Genomic DNA, 13,205 nt, shown 5'->3' with positions numbered 1-13,205 from the left:
AAAAGATGGACGTCCGTAATTTAGACTTGGTACTTGGCATGTCGAGATTACAGAAAAGTATTCCAATTGAGCAGTTCTCCACAGGAATGAGTAAAGAAAGTCATAGTAGGAATTTTTCTGTCTCTGGAGGGCTCACAATTTAAAAAAGAAAGAAAAGAAAATTACCATTAGCTGCAGTGGGATTTGAACTGGTGTCCTTTGGATCTCTGCCCTGGTTCTCACTTAGCTCTCACCATTAGGCTACTCCTCCACGTGGATCTATATGTGGCCATTTTATAATATGGATGTTCCTCTGTGGCCAAAAAAATATCCATGTCCCTTATTTTACCCCATTTATAGTTAGGACATTTCAGTTTGTAAAAACCCATGCTGAATATAGCCAACACTTGGACATCCTTTTCTCATGTATCTTAGAACAGGCAGTATGTCGGCAGATCCTGTTCAAAAATACATGAGAAATGGACATCCCTATATATAACGTACTGACTTTGATGCCTTTATTCTGAGTCGGACATCCTTTCTAAAATTATCCTCAAATTCTCACACAAATGTTATACCTGCTCTGAAGGTGTAAATGTGTGTTCTCCAACCCCCCCCCCCCCCCCCCCCCAATATTCAGCTGGAAAACGCTGAATGTTGCCAGCTAAATTATCCATGATATTCAGTGCCAGGCCATTTCCGGGCACCAACACTGAATATCAGGGGATAATTTGGGGTGGGCAGGCTGCCAGAGGTTATGCGGGCCTGGTAGATATTCAGCCGGGGCCGCATAAGAGCTATGCGACCCCAGCTGAATATCAGGCCACTCTGGCCCGCATAACATTTTTTTGTTTTTTTTTTTCAAAAAATAAAAGCCCTTGAGCCCCATCCTGTCCTAATGTCCCCTATTTCTTTCCTTCCCTCCTCCCACACATTAAGACCCTCTCCCACAAGACCTTCCACCCTGCCTCCCCCCAATGGTGAAGATAAGAACCCCCGGGCTTATCTACATCCCTGGTGGTCCAGTGGGGTCTTTGGGGGCAGTAGCACAGCTCCCTCACACCTGCCCCTTGTGGCGCCTCGAGAAAATGGTTGCCAAGACCTCTCACAGCAGCTCACTCCCGCAAGATCCTCCCCTGCCTTCCCCCAATGGGAGGCGGTGGAGGGTCAATGCACAGGGGTAGGGAAGGAGGGAAAGGGGACATTGGGACAGGTTGGGGCTTGGGAGCCTTTATTTTTTCAAAAAAAAATGTTATGCGGGCCGGAGTGGCCCAATATCCAGGTTGAATATCAACCAGACCCACATAACCTCTGGCAGCCTGTCCCCATTGAGATGGGAGGGGGCTCAGGGGCTTTTTTTTTAACAGGTGCCAGCCCAGTATTCAGAGCTGGCACCCACATAGCTAAGCGGCCTTGTTGAAGCTGCTTAGCTATGCGGGTGCTGGCACTGAATATTGCCGGCACCCACATAACCTGGGGCTCCTCTCATGCCACCCCCAGCACTGCCCCTGACCAGCCCACTTTTGTTTGGGTGGTCTCGGGGGATATTCGGCGGCACTATCTGGTTAAGTGCCACTGATTATCCCCGGTTAGACGCCGGGACGCTATGTAAGCAAGCAGGAAAGGCCCCTGCTCGCTTAAATCACTTTGAATATCGGCCTCCAAGTATGTATTCGCATACTTTATAAAACACCCCCGTACATCACAAACTGTGCCCTTGCTCCTCCCAGATTTACACCCTTAGAACATTTATGTATCATCTTTGCACTCATACAAACATGTGCATATTCGACATCTAAGTTTTCTAAGAGCCCGTTTTTACATGCGAAACACACTTTACATATACAGAAAAATCTTCATAAATTTCTCCCAAGTGAACAACTGGTGTTCAGAAACTAAACATTTGCTTTGGTCTTCTATTAGGAAAAGCCCGTTATGCTGAGACCTGGGACTTCCATGTAACTGCCTCCACATTCCTGCAGTTTGATCTGAACATGGGCTGCAGCAAATCTATTAGCGCTTCCCATACAGTCCAGCTCCAGTATTCTCTGAACAACGGCAGGGATTGGCACCAGGTCACTGAGGAATGCGTCCCACCCAGAATTGGCTGCCTGCATTATACAGAGAGTTCGGTTTACACCTTTGAAAGGTTCCAGAACTGGAAGCGGATCACAGTCTACCTTCCACTTTCAACCATGTAAGAATTGCTGTGCTGGATGTTCTAATCACCACAAGGGTGATATACTAAACTGCAACTGGTTTGCATGTACAATGTTGGAATTCTGCATGCAATGAGCCATATAGAGAAACAGTGCATAAAATTTATCGGTGGGAAATTTTGTAAGACGTATGATGTAATTGCACTTTATTGAGGTGTAGAGGGTTTTTTTCTCCAAATTTTCCATACTTAAATTTTAAGCGCTATTTTTGCATTGCAGCAGCATTAGTAACTATTAATTAGAACAACATTTTGAATGTGTAAAATTTAATCTTTGCAAAAGAAAAATTTTTGCATCCAACAGTGGATTAATTGTTCACCCTTTCACAAATAATGTACCCTATTTTCCATGTTAGACCCTGAGCCGCCGGGTAGAGGACACAGCATATTTGCTGCCACGCAGTGGCGTTCCTAGGGCGGCTGACACCCGGGGCGGATCGCCAATGCCCCCCCCCCTGGGTGCAGCGCCCCCCCCCCCAGCAAAATGACACCTCCCCCGGCAAAACGACACGGTGCCGCGCACCTGTCGTCTTCGCTCGTTCCATGCTCCCTGTGCCCCGGAACAGAAAGTAACCTGTTCCGGGGCAGAGGGAGCACAGAACGAGCAGCGCCGACAGGCGCATGGCACCCCCCCCAGCGGCATGCACCCGGGGCGGACTGCACCCACCGCCTCCCCCTAGGAACGCCACTGCTGCCACGTGGCCCAGCATCCACCAATTCAAAAATTCAAAATGCTGGCCTGACTTCAGAGCTTTGAATAGGATCTCAGAGCTAGATCAGCTGAGGTTGGGCCTGCCATTGTAACCAATGGGCACATCAGGGGAAAACCAGATTGAGTCATCCCAGTGGGTTTAAAGGCTAACGCCCAGATTCTATATAGCGTTCCTAGAGATCCACGCTGAAATCCAAGTGGATTCTATAACAACAAGCATAACTTAACAAGCTAATGAGCACTGATAACAGCATTTAACAAGCAATAATGAGCACTAATTGGCAATAATTAGAATTTACTTGCACAACTCGCTAAGCATATTCTGTAATGAAGTGTGCCAAACTTCAAACACGCAAAGGCAAAAAGGGGCATGGTTATGGGCGGGGAAATGGGCATTTTGTGGGCAGATAATTATCTCTTAGCTCACCCAGTTTGTCCTGTTGTTTCTCTCTATTACTTTACCACACCGACTCTTCCCCAGTTGGGCTTTGATCATCTTCCTCCCTCAGCTTTAACAATTTCCTCTGTATCTGCCCCAAGAATGCTTGAATTCTGTCACTCTTTTGGTTAAAATCACTTCTGCTGATTCGCAATGCCAGTGAAGTTATATTCTTGGTAAAGCAACATTTACTCAGAGTTTCCCTCTTTCCAACTTTCACAGACAGAAAATAATAAACTGGAAATGTTTTCTATATCCCAAACTTTGGTGAATCAAACTCTTTCAAAGCCCTTGTTGATTATTAAAAATGGAGCGCGCCAAAAATATCTTCAGTTTAATAGCATCTAATAATTATTATACAAGCTGCCGCAGAATGTAGATTATACATTTTTGGCAAATGAACAATTGAATTTGCTACTGACTGCAAATTAATAGGGTGTAAGTCGGTGATGCAACTATTTTATTTCCCCACTTACAAAAACAGATTAATCTGCCATTTCCATAAGAAAACATAAAGAAGCCTATTTACTAAACTGCATTAGCCGTTTGACATGGGAATTGAGGCAGGATAACAATTAGCACAGCGCCGCACAGGGGCGTATCTGCATGGGGCCACAGGGGCCTGGGCCCCCGCAGATTTCGCCCTGGACCCCCCTACTGCCGCCGTGGGTACCTTTGCTGGCGGGGGACCCCAACCCCCACCAGCCGAGGTCCGCTTCCTCCTGCCGCTGCGAGGTTTTTTAAGTTCATCGGGATTCGTCCTCCGTCACTCTGCTGCTGTTCAAAGAAGCTGCTAGCTGAATGCAGTTTCGGACTGACTCTGACGTCGCTGCTGCACGTTGTACATGGGTCTGACGTCCTGCACGTACAACGTGCAGCAGCGACGTCAGACTCAGTCCGAAACTGCATTCAGCTAGCAGCTTCTTTGAACAGCAGCAGAGTGACGGAGGACGAATCCCGATGAACTTAAAAAACCTCGCAGCGGCAGGAGGAAGCGGACCTTGGCTGGTGGGGGTTGGGGTCCCCCACCAGCAAAGGTACCCACGGCGGCAGGGGGGGGGTCGGAAATGGCGGCGATGGCAGCGGGGGGGGGGGGTCGGAAATGGCAGCGGCAGGGGGAGGGGGGCTATAATGTGCCCCCTCACTCTGGCTTCGGCCCCCGCTACCGCCGACTTTCAGATACGCCCCTGGGGCCGCATTAACGGTTAATGTAGCATGTGCTAACTGCTGCTCTCAACTAATATGGAAGGGAACATTGTGTGGGTGGGGACTGTACCTTACAGTGAACACAGGTTGTTATTGCATGTTAACTGCTAACACAGCAGATAACATAGACCAGTTAAGACTACCTCGAGAGGTGCTGCTAAAGGCATCATACATTATCTGCCATTCACTTAACACACAGTATTTATTTATTTATTTATTGCATTTGTATCCCACATTTTCCCGCCTATTTGCAGGCTCAATGTGGCTTACAGAGATCTGTTATGGCATTGCCATTCCAGGATGTCAGATACAATTGTTGATGCAAAGAGATTAAGGATGGGAAAGAATTTCTAAGCAAATAGCTATACAAAGATGACAATCGGAATGGGGTGGATTGGTGAAGTGGTATAGTTAAGCTATGGGTCCTCTTTGTAGGCCTTATTGAAGAGATACAGTGGTGGAAATAAGTATTTGATCCCTTGCTGATTTTGTAAGTTTGCCCACTGACAAAGACATGAGCAGCCCATAATTACTTTCCACAATGTGATTTTCCGGATTTAATTTGTGATGTGCTATCTCTCACTGTTACCAATAACCTACCCTTCAATTATGGGCTGCTCATGTCTTTGTCAGTGGGCAAACTTACAAAATCAGCAAGGGATCAAATACTTATTTCCACCACTGTACGTCTTCAGGGATTTACGAAAGTTGGATATTTCGTCGATTATTTTCAGGTCAGCTTGTAGTGCGTTCCACAACTGTGTACTCATGAGGTCGCATGTATAAGCTTGTATTTTAGTCCTTTACAGTTGGGGAAGTGTAGATTAAGAAATTTTCGGGATGATCTTTTGGCATTTCAGGGAGGCAGGTCCACGAGATTTAGCATGTAGGTCGGAGCGTCTCCGTGGATGATTTTGTGTACTATCGTGCAGATCTTGAACGTGGTCCGTTCCTTAAGTGGGAGCCAGTGAAGTTTCTCTCGTAAGGGTTTTGCACTTTCGTATTTTGGTTTACCAAATATGAGTCTGGCAGCGGTATTTTGGGCAGTTTGGAGTTTCTCGATGGTCTGTTCTTTGCAGCCAGCATACAGTGCGTCGCAGTAATCCAGATGACTTAGTACCATTGACTGTACTAGAATACGAAAGATGGATCTCGGGAAGAAAGGCTTTACTCTTTTGAGTTTCCACATGGAGTGGAACATCTTTTTCATAGTATTCTTCACGTGAGTTTCGACTTTTTCTGTGTGTTAACGGTACGGCTGCCTTCCCCCAGAGTGCTGGAAATGCCTCCAATAGCTAATGTAGGGGTTTTGTATTTATCGTGTGTTTTTAGGTTAGAACAGCTTAATAAATAGGGGGCCATAATTCCTGTAGTCTTTTCTTTACATCTATAAAATAAACATCTTGATCATCTTACCTGGAAGGTTCACAGGATAGATTATACTCTTGTCAGTAAAAGGCAACACAAATAGAATAGCATGATGTGATATCAAGTCATAAGCAGTACCAGCTTTATTGCGGATAAGCAAGCAAAGTCTTTTCCACAAGATACAGATCACTTTTGAGGTGCGAAATGTTTAAAGTTGGGGGGAAAACACCTGTACATATTTGCTTATGCAACAACACACATTATAAGATAGCACAGCACCCAGGTGCAGTGTAATTTCACACCACCACCACCACCACATCCTCAATGCCTCACTGCTGTTACTAACAGTGCTACCAATTAATTTACTATTTTTGTCTTTTAAATGGAAATAATGCTGAGGATTTATAGGGATGTTCACAGGGAAAAAGGTATGACCTCTTTTTGGGACTTTCAGTTTATTTCACTCATTTGTCTTAATAAAAAACACTTTTCATGTGCATTAGAAATTTTTAACATATGAAAACCAACTTTATGCCTGTTAATTTGTAGGCTATAATCCATCAAATAAATTTTGTGCGACTAAATTATTTAAGGTATATTTTTAAAGATGAGTGCATGTAAATGAATACACCCCTAATTTCTAACCATTTAGAACAGTGGGCAGGGACTGCATGCTTATCTTATTCTGAATTTATGTCACTTATACCATAGTTAGAGATCAGATGTGGCTTCTAGGGACGTGTAAGAGTTTTTAAAAATTAACACCCCTTGTTTACTAAGCTGCAGTAGCGGCTGCCGCACGGCAATGCCGACACAGCCCGTTGAAAGTGAACGGACTGTGTTTGCATTAGCACATGGCAGCCGCTAGCTCGGCTTAGTTAACATGGGGTAAATTTTTATTTCATTGCTGAAGTTTTTCCTTTTTTTGAATCTGTTTATTAACAAGAACATACAAAAAGCATCATACAAATATATGCAACACATAGCAATTTGCTCTAAACACTACATAACATCATATTGCTGAGTTCCAGAAAGAGAAAGCTCATGGAAGTACAGCAGATTTCACATTTATCATCAACCCCCAATCTTCCCTTATGTAAACTACCCTCCCTAATCAGTAATCGGGTGCGGTAATTAGGTGCGGTAATTAGGTATAGTAATCCGATATGTTAATCGGGCAAAGTAATTAGGTACGTTAATCAGGTACAGTAATCGCGCAAAGTAATTAGGCACGGTAATTGGGTACAGTAATCGGGTACAGTAATTAGGTACGGTAATTAGGTATAGTGATTAGGTGCGGCAATTAGGTACAGTAATCGAGCAAAGTAATTAGGCACGGTACATTGATTAGGTATGGTAATCAGGCAAAGTAATTAGGTACAGTAATCGGGTACGGTAATCGGGTACAGTAATCTGGCAAAGTAGGCACAGTAATTGGGTACTAGTATGGTAATCAGGCAAAGTAATTAGGTACTATAATCAGGTACGGTAATCGGGCGCAAAGTAATTAGGTACAGTAATCGGGCAAGGTAATTGGGTACAGTAATCGGGTACGGTAATCAGGCAAGGTAATTAGGTACTGTAATCGGGTACGGTAATCGGGCAAGGTAATTGGGTACAGTAACCAGGTACAGTAATTAGGTACGGTAATCGGGCAAGGTAATCGGGTACAGTAATCGGGCACGGTAATCGGGCAAGGTAATTAGGTACGGTAATCGGGTACAGTAATTAGGTACTGTAATCGGGCACGGTAATCGGGCAAGGTAATCGGGTACAGTAATCGGGTACAGTAATTGGGCAAGGTAATTAGGTACTGTGGGTACAGTAATCGGGCAAGGTAATCGGGTACAGTAATCGGGCATGGTAATCGGGCACGGTAATTAGGTACTTTAATCGGGTACAGTAATCGGGCAAGGTAATCGGGTACAGTAATCGGGTAGGTAATCGGGCAAGGTAATCGGGTACAGTAATTAGGTACGGTAATCAAGTACTGTAATCGGGTACAGTAACCAGGCACGGTAATCGGGTACAGTAATCGGGTATGGTAATCGGGTCCAGTAAACGGGTACAGTAATCAGGCAAGGTAATTAGGTACGGTAATCGGGCAAGGTAATCGGGCACGTAATCAGGTACAGTAATCGGGCAAGGTAATTAGGTACGGTAATCGGGTACAGTAATCGGGCAAGGTAATTAGGTATGGTAATCAGGCAAGGTAATTGGGTACAGTAATCGGGTACAGTAATTAGGTACTGTAATCGGGCAAGGTAATCGGGTAGGTTATCGGTAATTAGGTACTGTAATCGGGCAAGGTAATCAGGCACAGTAATCGGGTACAGTAATCAGGTACAGTAATTAGGTACTGTAATCGGGCAAAGTAATTAGGTACGATAATTGGGCACAGTAATTGGGTACAGTAATCGGGCAAGGTAATTAGGTACAGTAATTGGGTACAGTAATTGGGCATGGTAATTAGGTACTGTAATTAGGTACTGCAATCGGGCAAGGTAATTAGGTACGGTAATCGGGTACAGTAATCGGGCATGGTAATCGGGCAAGGTAATCAGGTAGGTAATCGGGTACGGTAATCGGGCAAGGTAATTGGGCAAGGTAATTAGGTACTGTAATCAGGCACAGTAATCGGGCAAGGTAATCGGGTACAGTAATCGGGTACAGTAATTAGGTACTGTAATTAGGTACTGTAATAGGGCAAGGTAATTAGGTACGGTAATCGGGCACAGTAATCGGGTACAGTAATCGGGTACAGTAATCGGGCATGGTAATTAGGTACTGTAATCAGGCACAGTAATCGGGCACGGTAATCGGGCAAGGTAATCAGGTAGGTAAATAGGTACTGTAATCGAGCACGGTAATCGGGCAAGGTAATTAGTTACTGTAATCGGGTACAGTAATCGGGCAAGGTTATCAGGTAGGTAATCGGGTACGGTAATCGGGCAAGGTAATCAGGCAAGGTAATTAGGTACTGTAATCAGGCACAGTAATCGGGTAGGTAATCGGATAGGTAATCGGGTACGGTAATCGGGCACGGTAATCGGGTAGGTAATTAGGTACTGTAATCGGGTATAGTAATTAGGTACTGTAATCAGGTACAGTAATCGGGTACGGTAATCGGGCAAGGTAATCGGGCAAGGTAATTAGGTACTGTAATCGGGCAAGGTAATCGGGTACAGTAATCGGGTAGGTAATCGGGTACAGTAATTAGGTACGGTAATCAAGTACTGTAATCGGGTACAGTAACCAGGCACGGTAATCGGGTACAGTAATCGGGTATGGTAATCGGGTCCAGTAAACGGGTACGGTAATCAGGCAAGGTAATTAGGTACGGTAATCGGGCAAGGTAATCGGGCACGTAATCAGGTACAGTAATCGGGCAAGGTAATTAGGTACGGTAATCGGGTACAGTAATCGGGCAAGGTAATTAGGTATGGTAATCAGGCAAGGTAATTGGGTACAGTAATCGGGTACAGTAATTAGGTACTGTAATCGGGCAAGGTAATCGGGTAGGTTATCGGTAATTAGGTACTGTAATCGGGCAAGGTAATTAGGTACGATAATTGGGCACAGTAATCGGGTACAGTAATCGGGCAAGGTAATTAGGTACAGTAATCGGGTACAGTAATTGGGCATGGTAATTAGGTACTGTAATTAGGTACTGCAATCGGGCAAGGTAATTAGGTACGGTAATCGGGTACAGTAATCGGGCATGGTAATTAGGTACTGTAATCAGGCACAGTAATCGGGCACGGTAATCGGGCAAGGTAATCAGGTAGGTAATCGGGTACGGTAATCGGGCAAGGTAATTGGGCAAGGTAATTAGGTACTGTAATCAGGCACAGTAATCGGGTAGGTAATCGGGTACAGTAATCGGGTACAGTAATTAGGTACTGTAATAGGGCAAGGTAATTAGGTACGGTAATCGGGCACAGTAATCGGGTACAGTAATCGGGCACGGTAATCGGGTACAGTAATCGGGCATGGTAATTAGGTACTGTAATCAGGCACAGTAATCGGGCACGGTAATCGGGCAAGGTAATCAGGTAGGTAATTAGGTACTGTAATCGAGCACGGTAATCGGGCAAGGTAATTAGGTACTGTAATCGGGTACAGTAATCGGGCAAGGTAATCAGGTAGGTAATCGGGTACGGTAATCGGGCAAGGTAATCAGGCAAGGTAATTAGGTACTGTAATCAGGCACAGTAATCGGGTAGGTAATCGGATAGGTAATCGGGTACGTAATCGGGTAGGTAATTAGGTACTGTAATCGGGTATAGTAATTAGGTACTGTAATCGGGTACGGTAATCGGGCAAGGTAATCGGGCAAGGTAATCAGGTATGGTAATCAGGCACGGTAATCGGATAGGTAATCGGGTACAGTAATCGGGTATAGTAATTAGGTACTGTAATCGGGTACAGTAATCGGGCAAGGTAATTAGGTACGGTAATCGGGCACAGTAATCGGGTACAGTAATCGGTCAAGGTAATTAGGTACGGTAATTGGGCAAGGTAATCGGGTAAGGTAATCGGGTAGGTAATCGGGTACAGTAATCGGGCAAGGTAATTAGGTACTGTAATCGGGCAAGGTAATCGGATAGGTAATCGCGTACAGTAATCGGGCAAGGTAATTAGGTACGGTAATTGGGCAAGGTAATCGGGTACTGTAATCGGGCAAGGTAATTAGGTACGGTAATCGGGTACAGTAATCGGGCAAGGTAATCGGGCAAGGTAATTAGGTACTGTAATCGGGCACAGTAATCGGGCAAGTTAATCGGGTAGGTAATCGGGCAAGGTAATCGGGTACAGTAATCGGGCAAGGTAATTAGGTACTGTAATCGGGCAAGGTAATCGAGGAACAGTAATCAGGCAAGGTAATTAGGTACGGTAATCGGGCAAGGTAATTAGGTACTGTAATCGGGTACACTAATCGGGCAAGGTAATTGGGCAAGGTAATTAGGTACAGTAATCGGGTACAGTAATCGGGCACGGTAATCGGGCACAGTAATCGGGCAAGGTAATCGGGCAAGGTAATCGGGTACAGTAATTGGGTACAGTAATTAGGTACTGTAATTGGGCAAGGTAATCGGGTACAATAATCGGGTACAGTAATTAGGTACGGTAATCGGGCACGGTAATCGGGTACAGTAATCGGGTAGGTAATCAGGCACAGTAATCGGGTAGGTTATCGGGTACAGTAATCGGGCAAGGTAATTAGGTACGGTAATCGGGCACAGTAATCGGGTACAGTAATCGGGCAAGGTAATCGGGTACGTAATCGGGTAGGTAATCGGGCACGGTAATCGGGTAGGTAATCGGGCAAGGTAATCGGGTACGTAATCGGGTAGGTAATCGGGCAAGGTAATCGGGTACAGTAATTACCTTGCCCGATTACCTTGCCCGATTACCGTACCCGATTACCTTGCCCGATTACCGTGCCCGATTACCGTACCCGATTACCTACCCGATTACTGTGCCTGATTACAGTACCTAATTACCTTGCCCGATTACCTTGCCCGATTACCGTACATGATTACCTTGCCCGATTACAGTACCCGATTACCTTGCCCAATTACAGTACCTAATTACCTACCCGATTACCTTGCCCGATTACCGTGCCCGATTACCGTAATCAGGCACAGTAATCGGGTAGGTAATCGGGCACGGTAATCGGGCAAGGTAATCGGGTAGGTAATTAGGTACTGTAATTGGGCAAGGTAATCGGGTACTGTAATCGGGCAAGGTAATCATGTACGGTAATCGGGCACGGTAATCGGATAGGTAATCGGGTACAGTAATCGGGTATAGTAATTAGGTACTGTAATCGGGCAAGGTAATCGGGTACAGTAATCGGGTACGGTACTCAGGCAAGGTAATCGGGCAAGGTAATTAGGTACTGTAATCGGGCAAGGTAATCAGGTACGGTAATCAGGCACGGTAATCGGATAGGTAATCGGGTATAGTAATTAGGTACTGTAATCGGGTACAGTAATCGGGCAAGGTAATCGAGCAAGGTAATTAGGTATGGTAATCGGGCACAGTAATCGGGTACAGTAATCGGTCAAGGTAATTAGGTACGGTAATTGGGCAAGGTAATCGGGTAAGGTAATCGGGTACAGTAATCGGGCAAGGTAATCGGGTACTGTAATCGGGCAAGGTAATCGGATAGGTAATCGGGTACAGTAATTGGGTACGGTAATCGGGCAAGGTAATCGGGCAAGGTAATTAGGTACGGTAATTAGGTACTGTAATCGGGTACAGTAATCGGGCAAGGTAATTAGGTACGGTAATTGGGCAAGGTAATCGGGTACTGTAATCGGGCAAGGTAATTAGGTACGGTAATCGGGTACAGTAATCGGGCAAGGTAATCGGGTACAGTAATCGGGTACAGTAATCGGGCAAGGTAATCGGGTAGGTAATCGGGCAAGGTAATTAGGTACTGTAATCGGGCACAGTAATCGGGCAAGTTAATCGGGTAGGTAATCGGGCAAGGTAATCGGGTACAGTAATCGGACAAGGTAATTAGGTACTGTAATCGGGCAAGGTAATCGGGCAAGGTAATTGGGTACAGTAATCGGGCAAGGTAATTAGGTACGGTAATCGGGCACGGTAATCGGGCAAGGTAATCGGGTAAAGTAATTAGGTACTGTAATCGGGTACCGTAATCGGGTACAGTAATTAGGTACTGCAATCGGGCAAGGTAATCGGGTACAGTAATCGGGCAAGGTACTCGGGCAAGGTAATCGGGTACGGTAATCGGGTACGGTAATCGGGTACAGTAATTAGGTACTGTAATCGGGTACAGTAATCGGGCACAGTAATCGGGCAAGGTAATTAGGTACGGTAATCGGGTAGGTAATCGGGTACAGTAATCGGGCAATGTAATCGGGTACAGTAATCGGGTACAGTAATCGGGCATGGTAATTAGGTACTGTAATCGGGTACAGTAATCGGGTACAGTAATTAGGTACGGTAATCGGGTAGGTAATCGGGTACAGTAATCGGGCAAGGTAATCGGGTAGGTAATCGGGTACAGTAATCGGGTACAGTAATCGGGCATGGTAATTAGGTACTGTAATCGGGTACAGTAATCGGGCAAGGTAATTAGGTACGGTAATCGGGTAGGTAATCGGGTACAGTAATCGGGCAAGGTAATCGGGTAGGTAATCGGGTACAGTAATCGGGCATGGTAATCGGGCACGGTAATCGGGTAGGTAATCGGGCAAGGTAATCGGGTACAGTAATTAGGTACAGTAATCGGGTACAGTAATCGG

General features: G+C 45.4%; 1 protein-coding gene across 1 annotated transcript in view; it reads left to right on the top strand.

Moving 5' to 3' along the window:
- The window catches only part of RELN (reelin), a 568,089-nt gene that overhangs the window by 438,867 nt on the left and 116,017 nt on the right, over window positions 1–13,205 (top strand). The window contains exon 34 of the mRNA XM_030217170.1: window positions 1,903–2,176. Within this exon, the coding sequence (XP_030073030.1) occupies window positions 1,903–2,176 (274 nt within the window). The remainder of the gene's footprint in view (window positions 1–1,902; window positions 2,177–13,205) is intronic.

The sequence above is a fragment of the Microcaecilia unicolor genome, chromosome 10 (assembly GCF_901765095.1).
Source record: "Microcaecilia unicolor chromosome 10, aMicUni1.1, whole genome shotgun sequence".
In the NCBI taxonomy this organism is placed as follows: domain Eukaryota; kingdom Metazoa; phylum Chordata; class Amphibia; order Gymnophiona; family Siphonopidae; genus Microcaecilia; species Microcaecilia unicolor.
Note: the sequence above shows the minus strand (reverse complement) of the source record. Positions and strands in the feature narration are given on the sequence as shown.